This window comes from Xenopus tropicalis, chromosome 7 (genome assembly GCF_000004195.4).
Source record: "Xenopus tropicalis strain Nigerian chromosome 7, UCB_Xtro_10.0, whole genome shotgun sequence".
In the NCBI taxonomy this organism is placed as follows: domain Eukaryota; kingdom Metazoa; phylum Chordata; class Amphibia; order Anura; family Pipidae; genus Xenopus; species Xenopus tropicalis.
This window is the reverse complement of record NC_030683.2, coordinates 98,478,233-98,500,094: the sequence shown is the minus strand read 5'-3', so window position 1 is coordinate 98,500,094 and position 21,862 is coordinate 98,478,233. Positions and strand designations below refer to the sequence as shown.

Below are 21,862 nucleotides of genomic sequence, written 5' to 3'. Positions count from 1 at the left end.
ACAAACTCTCTATGCTAGGTAGTTAGAAGGTGGGACTAAGTGGGGGCCTGGGCTTGATTCCATTGTTAGCTCTTTGTGACTTTAGGCAAACCTTTCTCTCAGTGGCTTAGCTCTCTATAATTCCTACCAATATTCCCAGCCAGCCGTGCCATACATTCCCCTACACAACTTTAATATACAGTATTAACATAGCTATTGTTCCAAGGCCCAACTCTATTAGTAAAAGACAGCTAAGCATTGTGCTTGATGGGATTATATATGTGCTCATTGCTGTTAGTCTAACAACTATCCAAAACAAGCAAGCAAAAAGATAGAAAAAGGATTATATATATATATATATATATATATATATATATATATATATATTATTCTTGTTATATGGAACCATGGGGAATTCAGCTTGTTTTCTCTCAGTTTAACATTGTAAAGAAAAAAAAAAGAAAAAAAAAAAAGAGTATTTGGGAACATTTACATGGTAGTTATACATAACAGCAGGGGTCTCAAACTCGCGGCCCGCGGGCCATTTGCGGCCCTCGGTACAGTATTTTGTGGCCCGCACCAACGCCTTCTCGAAAGCAATGAATGGATCGCGATTTTTATTGCGATTCAAGGGATAATGCAATGCATGGCGGGCGGGAGCTGCTGATTGCGGAAATGACGTTATGCCATCATAACAGTTATTATGGGAAGACGTTCTGTGTGCACAATTAGCTGCTAAGGAGCTAATTGTGCACACAGAACGTCTTCCCATAATAACTGTTATGATGGCATAACGTCATTTCCGCAATCAGCAGCCCCCGCCCGCCGTGCCTTGCATTATCCCAATTTTTTGTGAAATCCCTTATGCGGCCCAGCCTCATCCTGACTTTGCCTCCTGCGGCCCCCAGGTAAATTGAGTTTGAGCCCCCTGCATAACAGGCACCCCAAAGTGCGTGTGTGCAGGGAACATGGTTACCAATGGAATCATTTATACTGAGTTGCATTTACACTGTGCTTTTAACCTGCAATGCAAAGGTTATCCCTCGGTCTTTACACCCAAGAGAAAGAACAAGCGTATAAGAAAGATACTAACATACTGCATATACAGCCATACTATGTACTGTACAGACAGCAGCAGTTTATAAGGAAACAAAGCAAATACTGTTATTTTATGCACATAAAAGGATGGATTTGTTTAAGGAAATGCCTTGATTGCAGCAATTACATTTTTAATACACAAATACTGTTAATATTATAGCTAAACATCCCCATGTATTCCAGACCAAAAATAGGCACCTACTGACACGGCCCCCATTAGGAGTACAAGCCTACCTATTCTGTGCCTGATCAGTGAGCAGGGGCTGCTGGGAAATGTAAATCTGTATCCTTTTGTGTTCCATTGGATCCTACTTACTAGACAGCCTTTTCCACAAATGAATATGTATTTTTATATATATATATATATATATATATATATATATATATATATATATATATATATATATATATATATATATACACATATACATATACTGCGCAGGATAAAAAATAGGTGGATGCAAAGGGTTAACACAGTGGGTCTCTGTTCCTAAATATTTGTGTTTTTCATTTAAAGAAATGATCCTTCAGCCAAATGTATTTACATTCCTACCCTCTGCCTGATTAAAATTAGACTTTGAGATTAGAATTTGTTAAGCTCTCTAATCTCTTATGGCATCTTCAATTAGAGAGGAGAAAAAAAAAATCAGGCACAAAAACAGGGATATCCCACTCCCCTTGAGGGCTCTCCAACCCAAGGCTGGGAGGAGGGTCTAGTATAGAAAGAACTGGAAGTAGTTCACTTTTGTTTTCCTATGATGGATCAGTCTCCGTGTCTGCACACATTGCTAGCTATCAGTGTATGAAATAAAGCCTGAAAGTATAAATAAGCGCACTTGTGAAGCACATATACCATTCATGAGCATAAATGGACGCTAACCTCTTGCTTTTGCAGTTGCTTTGCATACTATTAGGTATAGAAAGCCTATGGAATACTCATGCAGGTCGTCAACTCTCTTGACTTCAGTGTTGCAAAACCTTTGAGTGAGAGAAACCACGTCTCTCAAGTTTTGACTGGACTGACATTTAAAATCTGAGAGCAAAAATCCCTAATATAAGCAAACAACTGTTTGGCAGTGGTAATAAAAAAAAGTTGTATGAATAGTTAATTTCAAGTGAAAGAGTATAAATTAACTAGATTTTATAATGTCTTAGATGTATCTGCACAAAATATTCATAGGAGGACTTTTACGTGTTTTGCACAAGCCATGCCCTAATATAATCCTGTTCAATTAGCACAAACTACCAAATAGGAGCTTTAGGCAGCCATCTCCGTACCAGGTAAGGCGCTACAATACTCCTTACGGCTTTACAGTTAGTTTGGCAGAAAGATTATGGTAGGGACTAAGGAAGCAGGTTGAATGACACCACCAAACCAGGGGAAAAGTGTGACATCTGCCAACAAAAGGCTTTCTACTAATTGTATACAAATATACAGCAGATAAGCCTTCTAAATGTTCATTATGCTCAGGATATGCACCAGAGCAACATGTGGCCCAGTATATACAAAGAAAAAAATAATATGTGGTGCACCGATATTTTTTTAATCACTAAAGGTACCGTGTTCAGAATCGCAGTTAAATCACATAAATGATAATAGCAGGTAGAGATCAGGGCAGGATACGTAAGAAGACTGGGGACCAGTGGTGCTTGCAATATTAAGGGCTCTGGCCTGGGCACACAGACAAGACCTGGGTCTTACATTTTTTTAAATCTATAATTAAGGAAACTACTCCTCATGCAGCCTATCTGAAGTTGCAGATACTGATTCTGGTGTGTTTGCCCCAAGTCATTACCATCAGCACAGAAAACTTTCCCTTATAGTTAGGAAACTTAAAGAGATGGAGAGGAAGGAAGGCGGAAGATGGCATTTCTCGCTATGCTCAAGGCTCAGCCAGTATGGAGTAGAAAAGCTCGAAGCAACCTGTCCAGTTGCACATACTTCATTGAGCTACTGACTGAGCTGCCCGGCAAGGTCAGTGGCAAGTCCTGTGCCAAAGCATAGCGAAACTACTAATTTAGTACTGAATACATGAAAGGAAGTACATACTAGCAGGCAAGGTTTTGCCTACAAGAAAAACAGAATTTAATTCCCCTTTAAAGGAACAGCCCAAAAGGCATTTTGATTGTCATGGTTCTAAAAATTCCCTCCCCTACCCCTGGCATTCACTTTTTAGTCTTGTGAACGGCAAAAAAGCTGGCATACGGCATATTGTAAGTGTATTGCTTATAAACCAGAAGTCAGCAATTCCTCGCTGATACTAAATACAATACACTACGGTGCACAACATAGCAGTCTTCATTGCTGATCTGGAATGGGGATTATTTTGAATGCTACAGTCAAATTCAGATTATCATCGTCCATTCCAAAAATGTGTTTTTTCCTAATGGGAAAATGTCGGCAACGCATCTTATCTGCCCCTTTTGAGTAAACCTCACCACCACTAGGTCCGTCCCATTCGAGACTGCAGAAATCATGGACAAACCGGAGATATGCATTATAATGAGTAAAATACCCACAAGCAATAACGTTTTACAACGTTAAACAGTGGATTGAAGGTTAAAAAGTAGAAGAGAAAGGGTTGCATGCACCCCCAAACCTCAATTGGATATGTCTGCCCTAGGAAGTAACACAATAATGCATCTAATAACATTAGAGCTGCCAGCAATCTGACACTGAGGGTGTATTATTGCATGAATGCACAGTTTATAAATAACATCATAGAAATGTATGGTATGCATTTGTTATTTCCTTGCTTTAGAGAATGTTAAGCAGAAGATGTAATTAACACATATCCAGCTTTTCATACAAAGCACTGAGACCGACATATGATGCCAGAATATCACATTGCAGGATAGTCCAGTATCTGAAACACTGTCGTGACCAGCATATGTGAATGGAATTCTCAGAGTTCGGCAACGACAGACCAAAGGAACGCAAAAGCCAATTGTTTCAAAGAAACAAAAATTATTTCTACAAAGTAGGTTCCTGCATTAAATACTATTGTGCAGTTTAGCAAATCAGCAGATATTTGTATACATTAAGCGCATGGATTCTTACAATAATCATTTGAAAGGTTTTCCTGACATTTTTATCTGGAAACGGGGTGTTCTTTGATGCAGCCACACTCCACTTTGAATCAGTAATGCTTAAGCAGGCAGATAGAGTTGGAGTAGAACCGTGACAGTCCCGTCCAGCGCCAATCACCGTTAGGATCTATAGTCTTTTTTGCTATATGGCTTGTTACCCAAAATACTATCAATCTCATGGATAATGGAGGAGGACAGTTTCGGGAGGACCTGTATTAAAAGAGAAAGATAATAAAAATAAAGTTAACTTTTGAATGGAGCATTAGAGAAACACTGTAGCTAAATGAAAGGAGACAGTGTACTTCTTGTACAGGTATACTGCTCACCAAGTGTAATGTGGGGTTCAAGTGAACATGCTTCTTACCTTCAGCAAGAGGTGATGAAGGACAAAAGAACAAGACAGCAGGCACTCATACAGTCCCACATAGACAGGAGTATTAAAAGAAACAGCAGGTAATTCCCATATTATAGCAATGTTCACATAGGCTTGTGCATTTCATGCTGTGCTGGCTCCAACTATGACCAAGTGCAATAGAGTATGAAAGGAGTAAAGCTGCATTTCTCTTACAAACATGTGAATAAAACTACTTTTGCTTGTGTTATGCCTGTCTGCTTGGGACTGTGTGAGTGCCTGCTCAACTGTTTCATTCTCTAATATAAAGAACTGCACAAAGAATTTGAATAACAAAATCAACAGTAGAAAGACTTGGGGCCAGTACATGGTGGCTACTGGCCGGCGATTTTCACACTGTAAGGCTAATGTACCACTAAGTGAGTTATTTGCCCCTGCCATCTGCTACCACTGTCGACCACTCCGAAATAGGAGTTGCCAGTGGAAAGGCATTTAGGAGAGGTTAGTCACCCACAGTAGCAGAGATCTATTGCGAGTGACTAACTCGCTCTGTGGGACATTAGCCTAAGGCTGCTCTGGCTCCAGAAGCACAAGGGAAGGCAAGTGGGAAACAGAAATAGGATATGCCAACATACAGGCACTAGTTTGCTAACATACCCAGTTGCTAGTATTGCAGTAACATACAACAAACTGTTTGTGTTTCTAAAGTTTTATTATAAAAGAGCCTTGAATAAACCATACTATTGGAAAATATCTCCTTATATATCAGTTATAAGTGCTTAGTAATGTCACTTGTGCCACATGACTTGAAATGTATGTAGTACAAAAACAATATAACTTCTGCTTTGAAATAAAGGGGTAATAGAAATAATCTTGTGGCCTTGTGACTTTATAGCACGTGTCAAACACCAGGCCTGCGGGATGAATACAGCCCTTCTGACTGTTGTGGCCCCTGGTAACTACGACTGATCGTGCAGCACCAATGGCCTGACTGCACTATGACTGTGCCTGACCGTACAGTACATCTTAATAAAAATTTTGGCCGGCGACTTAGCCTGTGTTTTAGATTTCGGCCCCCTTGTGTGATTTAGTTTGACACTCCTGCTTTAAAGGATCATAGAACTCCTTGGTCACTTCCCACACCCTAATACTCTAATACCCCAAATGATGCCATTTTGTTGAACACCAACCTGTATTGCTCCAATATTCTCCAGAAGTTGATCAGCATTAGATGCACCTAACAAAACAGAGCTTACTCCTTCATTCCTCAAGCACCAGGCTGTAGAAGGAAGTCAAAAATGAAATATGAGAAATTGGATTCAGTGCTGGTTAAAAAGGGACTTTGCACAATTAACATGGATGCTCTTTAAATTCTAGTCTAGAGAAGCAAGCATTTTATAACTTTTTCTATTGAAAAATAATTTAAACTTTAATTAAACCAAATAGGATAAATCAATTACATACATCTACTGCTGCTGTTTTAAAGGAGAACTACCCCCCCCCCCCCAGACAAAAGCACCCATCCACTGACATCTAATGAGCCCCCTCCCTGCAGAGTCTATACAAACAGAATAACACAGCGGAGCTAGCAGTTGCCATTTTCTGAATCTTCATGTTCTCTTCAGATGAGTTCGGTGGGAGAGCTTGCTGGCACACGTGCAGTTAAGGGTACTCCCGGAGTAGTTTTAACTGTGCGTGCGCTAGAAAGCTAGTTTTCTAATCTGCATTTAAGCTCTACCTCTGCACTGCAACCCACCAATTGCGAGCTGTGGAAGGGTACAACCCAATCTCTCTGCAATGGCCTGGAGCTCTTTTAGTTTTGCCTGTTGTCGTCTTCCTTCTTCACTTAAAATCTTGTCCTTTAACCACTGGTAACCCTTCAAAAACAAGAAATACGCAGTTATGTCATTTGGGACACATGACTTGCTAAAAATTGCATTATATAAAATAAAGCAACCACCTGTTATAAAAATACAGTATAAAGAGGATATTAGAAGTCCATGATATGGCTCTGTGCCTTTATATGGTCAAACGTTTTATATTAAGGGGTTCATTATTTCCTATACAATGTAAACTAGGAGTATAAAAACAAATCAAACGTAAATAAATAAGCTCCAGCCTCACTACTAGCACATTAGAAAAAAACAGAGAAGAGTCAAACTCTGCATTGTGCATGGGGTATTAACATGCTGAACAGGAGGGGACCTTCCCCAAACTGTGACCACAATTTAAGAAGCTAGGATTTGTCAACAATGTGCACTTGCATTTGAACTAGGGCCCTAACCTAAACCACAAATACAGTCCAAAATCATTATTGCTCCACCAAATTTTACACTTGGCATAATGGATCCAAGTACTCCAGCCATTTGCCAAGCCCAGGTTCCCCTGACCGACTGCCAGATGGCGAATGGCAATTACCTGCTCCAGAGTCAGCTGATATAATCTTTACACCACTCCAGCCAAGGCTTGCAATTACACATGGTGCTATTAAGCTTGTGTGTATGTATGTACAGTATGTACATTAAAACAGACGTACCTTTAGTGATGCTCTAGAGTATGGTGGGATCCCACCATCATATTTCCCAGAGACAATTCCACAGGCAAGCGGCGACCAGGTCATTGCGCCAACACCTAAAATGATTGTTTAAAAAAAAAAAAAAAAAAAAATGAATGATCAGGTTCTGATTCATTTTTAAGAAAATGGTTCTGTAATTCACATTTGTTCATTAATAGTAGAGATGCTCCGAATCCCAGATTTGGTTTGAGACTGGGGGCAAATCCAAGCAATTTTAAGCAGGATTCAGCCAAAGCCTTATGTATTGGAAAAAATTTGTTGCGTGTGCATAGTGGCAGTGTCAATTTTCAAGGATTTGGCTGAATAGTGAAATGTGCGAAGTAATAGGCACTCAAAAGAACATATAGCAAAAACACGTAAGGGCAGATTTATCAAAATGTGAGCTTAGAGCTTAATACATAAAGATTTACCCATGTTCTACTCATTCCTATGGGATTTTTAGAAACGTATTTATCAAATTGTGAGTTTTAACTTTCGCCCGTTGATACTCTTCTAAAAATCCCACTGGGAATAAGAAGAACATGGGTGAGTTTTTATGTATTACCTCTGAACTCACATTTTCATAAATCTGCCACTTACCATGTAAGTAAAATAAAAGCATTTTTGTGGACAGTGTATTTTTTTGCAAAGCACAGGCTTCACTTATGCTTTCATTACTTTGAAAAGGCAGACCAATATGTGGAAGAAGATCAATGGTTATGCGAGAAAGAGCTATAGATATGAGAGAGATTCCAACAGATTCCGTTTCTTTGGTTTCTTACAAAGCTGACAAAAAATACAAACCCAAGAAAAGGTAAATGCTATTTGTTGCGATATGTAGGGTCTAATGTACTGATGTAAAGAGAATGGGTTACACAATAATAACAGTAATTTCACTGAAGACCTTTAAATAATATAATTTTATTTCATATATGGACATTCAATGAATACTGGACTTTGTAAACCAGGATTCCCCTGCTCCAATTAGCTCTTACTATCTGTCACTTTACACTTTTTATTCTCTTTTTACATACTTTTAAATTAACCAGTGGCTTTAATGGAGGTTATGTTTGAATGTGTATGTTGTTTTTCTGATCTGTGTTCACATGCCTTTTGCGTGCCGGTGCATTTACACATCATGACAACATGGCATTCGTTTTTCTTTTACGGCCTAACCATCTGTTTTAAACACTCACTGCAAAATACTGGATTTTTTTTTGTCAGGAATTAGATTGTTGCGATTTTTGCTTCCCCCATTTATCCAGCCTAAGTATTTGCCTAATTGCTTTTAACAGAGGAGCCGGCCTATCACTTCAGCTGGCTCACATTTAGAGGATTCCCCGTCTCTGTACTAATGTTGAAAGTATTCGGAATCCTGAGCCATATCCTGGATTATTACACCACTGGCTTGTGGCATGATTATCGCTGCAGTGACAGCTTCAGTCTAAAACACCGCTGCTGCAGTCTGTGCCGAGTGCCGTGCAGGTGCTTACACTGCTCATTAATTCCCATTCACAGGCACAAAAACAACAATCCCCCCAGCCCCCGGCTAACATCAGCAGCTTGTCTCAGCAATCTGGCCAAAACATTTGCCTTAGCATTAACATCAGAACCGGGCTTCATTCTCCATTATAAAACTGCAATGCAAAACCCTGTATACGTACAAGTAAATTCAAGCAGAGAAAAGACAGGACAGTCTGGTCTACCCATATTTTAATTTTTTTTATATTGGTTTGATAACCAATACATAAAAATGCAACACAATTTTAGAGCAATGCTAATGAATAGCAAAAGAAGCCGACAATGCCAATTTTAAAAGTCTTAAAATGTTTCCTGCATCAGCAATACAGAGAGCACTTACACAAGGGTGCCCAATATCTGATGACAGTCTTGCAAAAAAATGTTGCAGAAAAGATGTATTTAAACACCATACTAAATCTTTAGAGAGATCTTCCAGCAGACACAGAAGTTATAGAGAATTCCAACACCAAATGCTGATTAAATTCTACTAAGCCAGTTGAAAATAATCCTTGTATCTGCCAGCTTGTTGCTTTCAGCATCTGAAGCAAATGCAGTAATCACCCACTTGAGCTTCTGAAGGAAACCCAATTTCACAAAAACAATCACAAAACACCATTTATGTGCGGGGATTCTGGGCATATTTGCAGAATAAAAATGCCATAAGAAGCCAAATAAATCAGTCAGACTTCTGATCACTTGCACAGGGAAGTACTGTCTTTACTTAAAAATGAATTTATAGATATAACTTTTACACAAATCTCTTTCAGACACAAATTCAAGCACTAGCATGTATAAATCAGAAAATCCCATGCCAGATAATCCATCTTTCTGTGAAAGTATAGCCTATTTATAGGCAGGGTTAATGTTTCATTTCAAGTTAAATAATAGTACTATATAAGGCCAGAGATGACTGAATGCATGAAATATTCACTTTCTGCACATTTATACATTTCCATTTCCATGCATTTATACAAGCACATGTACAGTATGTCTCAGAGAATATAAATAAGATGTCAACTATATCCTTGCTTTGAAAGTGATATGAAACATACTCCTTTAAATAACAGCAAGGATTACCATCATTTCTCTTCTAACCATTGTTATGATCAGTTTTAGTTTATTTGCTATTTATTTCAGATAATAGTAGTTCTTCAATTAAGCTGCTAGTAAACAGGGCAAATTGCCCTTTCAACCTTAAGGGCGAAGACACGTGGGTTACTTTCTCCATGGGAATATCTCAGCTTTCTCTGTTTGATAAATGTTCATTTCTTGGAAATCCCACCCTTTTAAAGGTTATTAAATGCTTAGTAACATCCAAATCTGAAGAAAAAGTGAACTCATCCGGGACCACTACACTCTTCCCCCATTCTTGCTGAATTATAATTACAGTGGGTTGCAAAAGTATTCGGCCCCCTTGAACTTTCTACATTTTGTCACATTACAGCCACAAACATGAATCAATTTTATTGGAATTCCACGTGAAAGACCAATACAAAGTGGTGTACAAGTGAGAAGTGGAATGAAAATCATACATGATTCCAAACATTTTTTACAAATAAATAACTGCAAAGTGGGGTGTGCGTAATTATTCAGCCCCCTGAGTCAATACTTTGTAGAACCACCTTTTGCTGCAATTACAGCTGCCAGTCTTTTAGGGTATGTCTCTACCAGATTTGCACATCTAGAGACTGAAAGCCTTGCCCATTCTTCTTTGCAAAACAGCTCCAGCTCAGTCAGATTAGATGGACAGCGTTTGTGAACAGCAGTTTTCAGATCTTGCCACAGATTCTCCATTGGATTTAGATCTGGACTGTGACTGGGCCATTCTAACACATGGATATGTTTTGTTTTAAACCATTCCATTGTTGCCCTGGCTTTATGTTTAGGGTCGTTGTCCTGCTGGAAGATGAACCTCCGCCCCAGTCTCAAGTCTTTTGCAGACTCCAAGAGGTTTTCTTCCAAGATTGCCCTGTATTTGGCTCCATCCATCTTCCCATCAACTCTGACCAGCTTCCCTGTCCCTGCTGAAGAGAAGCACCCCCAGAGCATGATGCTGGCACCCCCATATGTGACAGTGGGGATGGTGTGTTCAGAGTGATGTGCAGTGTTAGTTTTCCGCCACACATAGCGTTTTGCATTTTGGCCAAAAAGTTCCATTTTGGTCTCATCTGACCAGAGCACCTTCTTCCACATGTTTGCTGTGTCCCCCACATGGCTTGTGGCAAACTGCAAACGGGACTTCTTATGGTTTTCTGTTAACAATGGCTTTCTTCTTGCCACTCTTCCATAAAGGCCAACTTTGTGCAGTGCGCGACTAATAGTTGTCCTATGGGCAGATTCCCCCACCTGAGCTGTAGATCTCTGCAGCTCGTCCAGAGTCACCATGGGCCTCTTGGCTGCATTTCTGATCAGCGATCTCCTTGTTCGGCCTGTGAGTTTAGGTGGACGGCCTTGTCTTGGTAGGGTTACAGTTGAGCCATACTCCTTCCATTTCTGAATGATCACTTGAACAGTGCTCCGTGGGATGTTCAAGGCTTTGGAAATCTTTTTGTAGCCTAAGCCTGCTTTAAATTTCTCAGTAACTTTATCCCTGACCTGTCTGGTGTGTTCTTTGGACTTCATGGTGTTGTTGCTCCCAATATTCTCTTAGACAACCTCTGAGGCCGTCACAGAGCAGCTATATTTGTACTGACATTAGATTACACACAGGTGCACTCTATTTAGTCATTAGCACTCATCAGGCAATGTCTATGGGCAACTGACTGCACTCAGACCAAAGGGGGCTGAATAATTACGCACACCCCACTTTGCAGTTATTTATTTGTAAAAAATGTTTGGAATCATGTATGATTTTCATTCCACTTCTCACTTGTACACCACTTTGTATTGGTCTTTCACGTGGAATTCCAATAAAATGGATTCATGTTTGTGGCTGTAATGTGACAAAATGTGGAAAAGTTTAAGGGGGCCGAATACTTTTGCAAGCCACTGTATATACCCAGTATCTTCTAATAGCTGGATAACATGATAGCAAACAGTACTATGTAACACGCTGCCTATGCACTTTTTCCCCTAATTTCCAGCTCCTTTAATGGCAGAGATGCACAAAAGAGAAAAATCTGTCACAGAAAACTTGCAGGCTACATCAAGAGGGGCTCGAGATATCTAATTACAGTAATAACCTTAATGGTCCCAAGGGTCCCCCTGGGAGGAGAAGAGTAAAGCTGGCCATACACGTGGTGATCTCACGATGTTTCGTACGACCGTCGGTCGCACGAAACATCGTCAGATCCGCCACACACCATTCAGGGCTGAATCGGCAGGTAAGGAGGTAGAAACAATAGGATTTCTACCTCCTTCTGCCGATTCAGCTCTGAAGGGAGAATTTTGGTCAGGCGCCTTCTATGGCACCCGATCAAAATTTTCTAACTTGGCCGATCGGCGAGCCGACCGATTTCAGCAGCTTCCTGCGATATCGGTCGGCTCGCTGACATGCCATACACGCACCGATTATCGTACGAAACGAGGTTTCGTACGATAATATCGGTGCGTGTATGGCCACCTTAAGGGACAGATTTATCAGCACTCAAGATGTTTTGCACCAGCTCAACTAAAAAAAAAAAATAAATAAATAAATGTTACCTCTGCAGATTTTTTTAAAAAAGGAATCCTACAGTTGACATCCCAGAATAAGTGGGGTTTATATATTTATTCAATATAAGCCTGAAAGAACCTAATAAAACTTATAATAACTGTGAGAAATGCTCAAGCTTAAAAGTGCAAGAAAAATACTGGATTTCTTTTTTGTACAAAAACCCTAAAAATCAGACAGATATCTATCTGTTGGCCAGGTTTAAAAATTCTGTCGGGGGGAGTATATATAGGTGTAATGAAATGACCAGTGCAGCTTTATATAAAGTTCTTGTATCCCAAAGTATAAATAACAGACTGTTTTAAATATAAAATTAAAGGAAGACTGAGGTCAATCTTACCAATTTTGTGAAAAAGCTCTGGAAGTTGTACTTCTACTTTTTCCCTTTGAAACATATGATATTCTGCTTGTTCACATATAGGAGGAATGAGATTGAACTGGCGAGCTACGGAATATGCTTCCTGAAATGAAAAAATGGAATTGTGCTTTTAGAGACACTATATCAAACTATTATAAATGCGCAAGAAACATGCAGTTTCCAAACCAAAGAATTTTTAGAGGTACTACTATGTACCATCTATCTATGCATTACTCATGCATTTGTTTCTATTACTACCATGTACCATCCATTGTTTTGGTTCATTGAGCAGAAACAGTTGAATTCTAGCGGCACTAATTTATAACTAGGTTCAGAACAGTTTTGTAGTTGCACTAGACCAGACAGAGGAATAACCAGATGTGTGTGATGGCCCACACTGTCCAATACATGGTCAGATCCAATCTAGTTGCAGTCAGCTGAAATAAGTCACACAGAAGGCAAACATAGTCTTTGGCCAGTACGTGTTTGATTGTCAGCCAAATAAGTTAAGTAAGTCCAGTTGGAATCTAGTTAATTCAAGGCATATTCCAAAAACTTTGCCAATTTTGTACCTGCAAAATATTAGTCTAGTTTAAAATTACCCAGCATTACAGTGTGTCTCATCTGTACCTGGAATCTCTCCCCTAGAAAGAAGCAAATGCTAACAAAACAACATCATTTCATCTCTGTGTTTATCGCTTCCTAATGTATAAACATGGCATACAGCTAATAACTACTTATGTATGTATGTGTGAAGTGTACCCAATGGAAGAAATCTTACAAGTGATAAAGTCTAAATTAAAATCTATGACATCTTTGTGTAAAAGAAAAGAAAGGTTGAGTAAATATTTCTATTGCTTGCTTTGATCAAACAAGTGAATCTGAATGTCTTGTTTGCTCATATTTTATTCTGCCGCATGGTAAATAAATGTTCATTCAACTCCAAAAATAATTACTTGGAAATACGTCTTGAAGCATTTAGCTCTAACATGCTCTTGTCTGCTTATGTTATCATCATTTCTGGTTCTTTCTTTTAAAATAATCAGCATGTATATTTTTTCGCCAAGAGGCCCATCCTGCTCCAATTATATGTTGTGAGCACAAGTCTCTTGCCTAAAACTGTTCTTTAAAAGCCTAATCACACAGACTGTTATGTAGTATATTTTAAAAACTTGTATATTCATTCATTGTACATACAGCTACTATATGTGAGATCTTTGTCAGTAATGGATGAAAGAATAAATGATGATAATGATGAAGGGAAAGCCTTACCATAATTTCCATAGAGCTCCAACGTGACGTCCCCCAGTACATTGCCATTCCTTGATTAATCACATGAGTCATGGCTCTTACGGTTTCTGTTAAGACAGAAATGGAGGGAAGGCAGGAAAATAAGGACACAATTAAATCTGAAAACAATATTATCAACATGCAGATGCTAAGTGTACAACACCAAGAGGGGAAGTATGCTGCAAGGACATCTTGCAAGCAGTGTAATTCATCTCCTTCTATCTGAAAGGGCTGTTTATTGCACTTGAGGGAAAAACAAGACTTAAATGATACTTTTCCAAATCTCAAGAATGAGCTGAGCCATGACTAAGAGCATTTCAAAATGAAAGGCAAAAAAAGAAACCCATCGTTATCCCTAAGATGAGCTATTTTAGTTCTCAAGCTTATAATGAAAATGTGGAAACTGACCTTGCCAGTCAACTGTAATTATGTAACTATGCAGTCTGATGATGTGTACAGTATGCAGCTAATATCTCACACTCCCTGACTACATATCTTCTGATTTTGGGGGGAAATGTGGCCACATATGTGACTATATAAATTGCCCTGATCCATTTAATCAGTTTGTAAGACAATTACAATGCACCACCAACATCCAGGTCAGCCAATGATCCCATTCATGAACGTATTGCAGTACAGTCAAACTAACTTTTGGAGATCATTTCATGTGCTCACACTAAATTTGATCCTCCAGAATTAGGGTCCCAAATTATATTAAAACAAGCAAATATGTTAACTTGGTTGTTCTGTGCGTGACCACTTCTAAACTGAACATATGTCATACATGTGAACTATGCCAAATAACACAAATAAACAATAGGTCCTTTCAGAACAAATGCAGTTTAATTTACTGAAGGTCTGACAAAAATGCTCACTAATTCTTAGTAAATGCCAAGAATTAGAAATATATTCTTAAAACATATAAGACAGCTGAACGAGCAATGTTGAATTGGACCTTTCTGATGCCGAATGGGCTTTTTAAATATGTCGCAGTAAAAGAAGATTTACAATATGGTTGAATAAATAATATAAAGAATTTATAAAGTCAAGTGAGTTGATAAAAGCAGACAGCAAAGATCTCAACATGGGGCTGCAGAATTCAATCCTTCATAGATTTAGTTTTATTTGTGTAAAAAATAAATACTGCACTGTTCTATTGCAAATGGTTAGATTGTTCCCACAGTGTGTTACAGCATCTCAAGAAATCATGGTGGTTATCTTTTAGAGAAGAAGGAAAGCTCAAATCCCTGGTGGGGGGTTCTACACTGTAAGGCTGATTCTAGTTGCTTAAGTCCTACCCACTCCTGATAATCGAAAGGATCAGGATTATCACCTCCTTGCAATGTAAAACTACAGTATTTGCACCATTTGCTATTTTCTAAGCTGCGTCAAAACAGAAAAATATGCATGACCTAGTCATATCCTGAAAGAGATTTGCAACAGAATGCTTTGCACACTTTTAGAAGAAATTCTATTCTCAAATAGGTTAAAAATTATGAGCTTGTGAAAAATAAAAAAAGTTAAAAAAATATTTACAATAAAAAAACACAAACATACACCCCTTGCCCTGTATAAATGGAACAAATAATCAAACTCACAAAAATGTTTTTGGAACAAGGACAAATTTTGGAATATTAGTGTGCAAATAGTGGTGATTCTGCTACGTAACCAAACTATATAAGGCGATACTAGACTTTCATAGAAGCCTGATAGGTAACAAAGTTCCAGCCAAATGAAGACACTAGCTACTCAGTGTATCGTAATTACCATCAAGGAGTTTGATACAAAAACCTTACTTGCAAAGTAAACATGGAATTATGCAACTGTAAGCCTGTATTCATGCAACCACAAAATTTACCACTCAAAACTGTATGGAATATTTTTTAACACTATATATTCAAATACAAAGTATCCCACCCCACCCAAAAATATCTATAGGCAACCATTTTAGTGGCAAATGCATAACCCAGTGTTCCCATCGACTATACCACTACAAATACTCTGGCATGCTACCGTCTACACAGACAGTTACATTACAAGAAGAAAAAAAAAAAAAAAAGATTAAAACCTCTGATTTTCGTTTTAATAACAGCAAATCTCCCTTTCTTTTTGCTATGCGCATATTATATATATATATATATTGAACTTAATTTCTTTAACCTGTGGTCTATATAAGGGCTACACTAAAATGTGCAGGGAGTAAAAGTCACATCAGAAATAAAGCTATGCTATGCTGTACCCAGTCTTTACATTAAAAGGTACAGAAATAGGTGAGCTAACTGTATGTAGCTCAGAGCTATTGCTGAAGGAAAGTTTTAAAACTCAATGACAGCCACAAATAGGTCAGTGTCCGCCACAATAAGAAATACATATGGAAGGAGAATTTTTTTTTTAAAAGAATTCAATTCTTGATTAAATATTATTTAGGCATATGTAGATTAGAAAATCGTATAAAAAGGGACAAAAAATGTGCAATAAAGCGCGTCATGAAAAAATACACCAATTAGGAGCTATGATAAATATATCCAAATGCATTATCTTGAAGTCAGTCCCAAAAGATGCCCTCCTTAGTGACAGGAAGGGTTATAGTTAAACCGATATTGAAAAACGTGAATATGCAGATATTTCAAATGGTATCTTCTTACATATGTTTAAGTCCTGCAGGAATAATACTTTTACATGGGGGAAGGGAATGTTATGTAGAATGTTTATTTAAAATAAGTTCAGTCTGTCCTGCTACGTTATTTGATAATATAAGCCTGTGACCTTTTAGAGGACAATTTACAAGTTGTGTTGATGTTTTTGTTTTTCCATAGTAACTGAAAAATTTTAAGTAAATGCCTGTTTGTGCATAAAAGGAACGAAAAGCACAAAATTCCGTTACAGTTACTACACAATATATGTGGAAAAGAATCTGATGCAGATTATTGTAAGTTTTATGGATGTGCATGGAGGAAAACTACAGAAATCTACTCTACAGTGCTTGCAAGGCATACTGCAAAGGCTTTTCTCTACTGAAACGTATGGGAAAAAGTGTTTCTAAGATTCCTTCAGCAGGAGAATCCATTATTAGCTTTTACACAAAAAAAAATAAAATAAAAAAGTATCAACTTGAGCCGTCAAATTTACAAGAATTAGCTGGTGGTCTATAATCAGAGGATTTTAAAAATGTAATTATTTGTATGCACTTTGTGCTTCTTCAAGAACAGTCAGATTAAAGTTCGATTTAAGCAGGAAACAAATTGTTTTGTGAATATTAAGCATGAATTACATTTTTTCTCTGCATCTTGAATAAGATATTGGCTTTAATTTTAGAAACACTTTAGGGAACCATTTCTCCAAACTCATATCATGCAGCATCCCTTTTTTGTGTTTAAAGGGTCTCAAGCTATAAATCCATGCCAAAAGAGAAGCAAAACATCCATACAAAGCCTTACATAGGCGCATGCGTTTTCAGAGAAACCAGCTAACAAGGCTCTTAAAATTCTCAGTAGAATACAAGTGTGTTCATTGAAATAGACTGCTGGGCACAAGAAAGGTTAGTTGCAAGCACAGTGAAAAAGTTGCTACTACAACTGGGCAAATACTTTCAAAATCAAGAACTTAACTCCATATGATGGTACCTGAGGTCTGTCACTTGCACAAGTAATTGTTTACTATAAAGAGGCCCTTGTACGGCCGAAAGGAAAAATAACTGGATATATGGTGGTGGCAAAGAGTAAAGCAGCTTACATGCACTCCACATATGCAGTTACATTTCTCATCTGTATTTTAACTGTGATTCAATATTAATAGACTTATGAACGCAATAAATATGTTTTGCCCAACTGTAGAGTGTGTGTCCGAGTGTGTGCCTATTTTCTTCAAGAAAAGACTTCTATGCATTTCTTGGAGATCAAAAAGCATCATTGAGTATTCTCTTCACATGACAGATGAGCTGGGGCTGGTAATGTGCTTTGGAAACAGGATACAAAGTCAACCAAACAAAACACCAATGATGCAGAACGAGTACAGTATTTGAATAGACATCAGATCAGTCTATTTAATTATATTAATCATGCAGAACACATTAAAAAAATTAGGGTAATGATAGGAGACAAATCAGGGCATTGGGGGGGGGGGGCATGATAATTCAAAGGGTTGTAAAATGAAATAGAACTTTACTTGCAAGATGTTCTTATGGGGCATTTTCTCTATTAAGCATTTTATGGACAGTTTTGGGAGGGGGGGGGGTAACACTTGTATGGTATAGATAAATGTACATTATCTTTCCCATAAAATGCCTGCTGGACACAAAGTCAGATATGGAGACTATGGGTACTATGTACCTTCTATGATGAATGTTCTTGACTTGGAAGAACTAAATGGGTCCCCTGGTGATAAAAGAAAGATTTAAAAGACCAGAGTTTACAGCTGCAGAATTATTGCATTGCTTGACAGGAGGGATGGGATACGAGATACCAGAAATGATGTACTGCTTGAGGAACCACAGAAAATGAAGGTTTTACTATTTGCTCACGGTAAACTTTCACAGTTGCATAAGCAGAGATAACTATGTAATTAAACAGAAACATACCTTTTCATTGCCCACCTATTAAATAAGTTTGGGCTGCAAAACTACTGTAGAGCTTGTAGAACCCTTTCTGCTCAGTGTTGCATAGTCAATTAAATGTTCTACTAAGGTTAAGAGGCGTGTAGAAATTAAACAAATAACGATGGTACAATGTCCTTCTACACTTACGTCAGGCAGGGACAAGGATGCTCATGAAAGCAATAATAGCTCTGCAACCATAAGCATTTCTTTTAGGGAAGATGTATGCATCACCTTCCAACAAAAGATCTTCTCTCATTCCTGACTTTTAAATTCTAAGTGGATTGACTGATGCAGATATATTTGACATTTTCAACTAGTGGCCAAAAACATACAATGTACTATTATACAAAATACAGTGTACATGTTTAGTTTTCTAGTTAATTAAATATATCAGGGATAAAGAATGAAAGAAAAAAGTTCAGTACAAATACAGATGGGATTTTTAATGCCAGTATGTTGTGTGAGACTTTACTATAAGCAATTGTACAAATATATAGACCGACACATATCACTATCAATACACATACATATATATCCATCTATACATTTACATGCATACACATATATAAATATAAAATTAATTAAATTGCAGTATCAAGACAATCTTGCTCACTACCAATCCACACTTTAGCAAATATATGCAAGTAATTAAAAAGTGATCCGCCGTATGACAGACGTATTAAATATTAATTTTCATGGAAGTTCTAAAGGGAATTAACATTTATATAAACATTCATAAAACTGTGATGTTTTAGTGCTTTGTTGAAACTTACGTTTATAATTTGTCATTTATGGCTATGACTTTTTTCTTTCTACATCTCAAAAACTTGAGCAAAAAATATAAGGTTTGAATTAGGCCAAACAAATCTACAAACTGTCAATACTAATCATGAAGTTCTTAATATATATGATCTTAACCAACAAATAACAAAGAGGAATGATATTACTGCCCCTGACCCATAACAGAACTAAAATAATACCAGTAATTCTATGTTCTTTTTAACTTTAAAACTAACTTTTAAACTTTAAACTATATTATTAGAAACCAAAAATAACAAATAAAGGGGGATAAAAATGCAATAGCAAAACATTGTTGTATCCCTAAATCCAACAGCATATACTAATATACTAATATAGAATTTAAAAAATCTACCATCTAAGAACTACAACTTAAAAATGTGTCGGCTAGAGTCTAAACTTTGTGTAAACACTACTCTATAATGCAAATAGTCAGTTGATTAGCAGTTCTACTGGTAGCTTTGGCCTTGTTTGAAACAGGCAGCATTATTATAATTAACACATATTCATAAAGCACCAACATGTTCAACAGCGCTGTACAGTATGTATCAATCAAACAGATTATGTGCAAAAAATGACCATTTTCTCTATGTAAGATATTGTGAATTACAATAAAAAAACATTTTAGCACAAATATGTTATGTGCTTGATTTTAACTAAAGCTACTAAAAACTTACAAAATGGATATGCCTGAAAAAATGAGTTTGTGCTTCTTTAATACAAAATGATTTTCAACTTTAAACTGCACCATGGCACTATAATTTTTTATTACAATTAGAGAAACGGTATTTCCAGGTAAACGCTTTTTGAGTTGAACATACATTTTCCTTATGGACTTCTTACCTTCCATTGGCGTGTTAGGGTCTGGACGATTAGCAAAGACTACATCCACATAATCTAACTGAAGCCTTTCTAAAGAAGCTTTCAACCCTGGGGAAAAAAATTACAAGTTAAGGGAGAACTAAATATGGCTAGAAACACCATATTTTATATATTGAATTTATTACACCCGTCTAAAGGTTCAGCATCTCTATAGTAGTAATGATCCATCCTGTTGTCACAGGAGCTCCTCATCTTGGATTCTGTTAGACGTGTCAGTGACACTAACATGCTTCATATGGCTTGGGCAGCTGGTGAGAAGCTAATCTTAGGGGTTATAGCAAATTATCAAGCAGAAAATGAGGTTTGCCTGTCATATAGGCTAACGCTACAGGGATGATTTTTAAATTTTGATGGAAACTGCACTGTTCTAGAGCTGCAATATAAAATTAATCTGTGTTATTAATTTATCAGCCTTATATTGTGACATCTGTCCCTAAGCTCAGTTACTGACAGCAGCACAGAGCATGTGGAGCAGAAAAGAAGATGGGGAGCTATGGGGGCACATATCTCTGCACATATCTCTGCTAAAGGGCTGTGGTTCTCCTTTAAACCAAGAACATTGGTTTTGTGACAATCGCGCATTACCCTGCCACTCGTAAGCCCCCCTTCTTTCTGCTGGAGACTTGGAGAAGGGCTGGAAAGACCTTGGCTAAGCTATGTGCCAGAAAAAGTAATTGCCAGCGGGTGAGAAAAAACTTATATGGGTTTTGTGTGAACGTCACAGGGTTGGCACTTGCACAATAGGACTTCAGGCACTGATTATCCTCTCACTCCACGGTCTCACCCCATATGCTCTTCCATACCTGTGCATATTGCTGATGTTCATAGGGATTGCAGCAGGGTTTACCCATTAAGACATTTGGTTGTCAAAGGTTTTCTAAATTAATATGCTTTTATTTTTAAACTGTGCAGTTTAGATACTAAGGATGTTATTAGATAAGGAGTTTATGCACTGGTTGGCTTGCTTAGATGTGTGAACTGGGAAGGGAAATGTTTTAATATTTATTACACCACTTTATTTTGGGGGGGGGGGGGGTTTAAAATATACTGATCATTTTAGTCACAGGAAATAATCAATAATAATTGCAGAGAAAATCTGTGTATTGTGTACCTTCTATTATATGCTTTCTCGATAAACCTCTTTCAGTTTCTGCCCTAAAACATAATTTAAAATAAAAAAAAGTGTAAGCAGTATTTTCATTTAAAATGATTCCAATAATTTAGATTTTTTTTTTCTATTTTAAACTGGATACATACTTTCCACCCCAGAAAATTTTGGTAGTAATCACCAAACTGGATCGTCTGAAAGAAAAAATTAATTAGGGCTGTTTAAAAGATTTTAAACGTTATCTTACTCCACATATAAATCAGAGCAGCCACCTCTAAAATCTCACAACAAACAATAACATTTTTTCAAAAAACATTTTCAGCATAGCAGACTCAAGGCAGATAGTTGGGGCTCTATCAGCAAGGAGTTTGTATGTTCTTGTCGTGGGTTTTACTCTGGGTACTATAGTTTTCTCCCATACTAAGAAAGATACAGGAAGCTTAAGTGGCTGCTGACAATAAGCCAAGTAAAGATCTGTTTGGTGACCTCGCCAAACAAGGTTGACCTGATTTGATATCGGGCTGATCCATTTGGATCACAACGCAGTACAAGCATGTCAACGGAGAGCTCATCAACAAACTGTTGC

At 37.6% G+C, this 21,862-nt stretch overlaps 1 protein-coding gene across 8 annotated transcripts in view; it reads right to left on the bottom strand.

Annotated features, from left to right (window-relative positions):
- Window positions 1-2,280: 2,280 nt before the first annotated feature.
- The window catches only part of kcnab2 (potassium channel, voltage gated subfamily A regulatory beta subunit 2), a 120,131-nt gene continuing 100,549 nt past the window's right edge, over window positions 2,281-21,862 (bottom strand). For 4 of the 8 annotated variants that reach the window (XM_031906327.1, XM_031906328.1, XM_018095451.2 and 1 more), the window contains 10 exons: window positions 21,426-21,470; window positions 21,280-21,323; window positions 20,130-20,216; window positions 18,223-18,267; window positions 13,877-13,962; window positions 12,587-12,707; window positions 7,056-7,150; window positions 6,276-6,396; window positions 5,710-5,798; window positions 2,281-4,377 (listed from right to left, as the gene is read on the bottom strand). In XM_031906327.1, the coding sequence (XP_031762187.1) occupies window positions 4,288-4,377; window positions 5,710-5,798; window positions 6,276-6,396; window positions 7,056-7,150; window positions 12,587-12,707; window positions 13,877-13,962; window positions 18,223-18,267; window positions 20,130-20,216; window positions 21,280-21,323; window positions 21,426-21,470 (823 nt within the window). In that variant the 3' untranslated portion in view covers window positions 2,281-4,287. The remainder of the gene's footprint in view (window positions 4,378-5,709; window positions 5,799-6,275; window positions 6,397-7,055; window positions 7,151-12,586; window positions 12,708-13,876; window positions 13,963-18,222; window positions 18,268-20,129; window positions 20,217-21,279; window positions 21,324-21,425; window positions 21,471-21,862) is intronic. The other 4 variants (XM_018095449.2, XM_012967348.3, XM_012967345.3 and 1 more) reach the window with 1 other exon arrangement.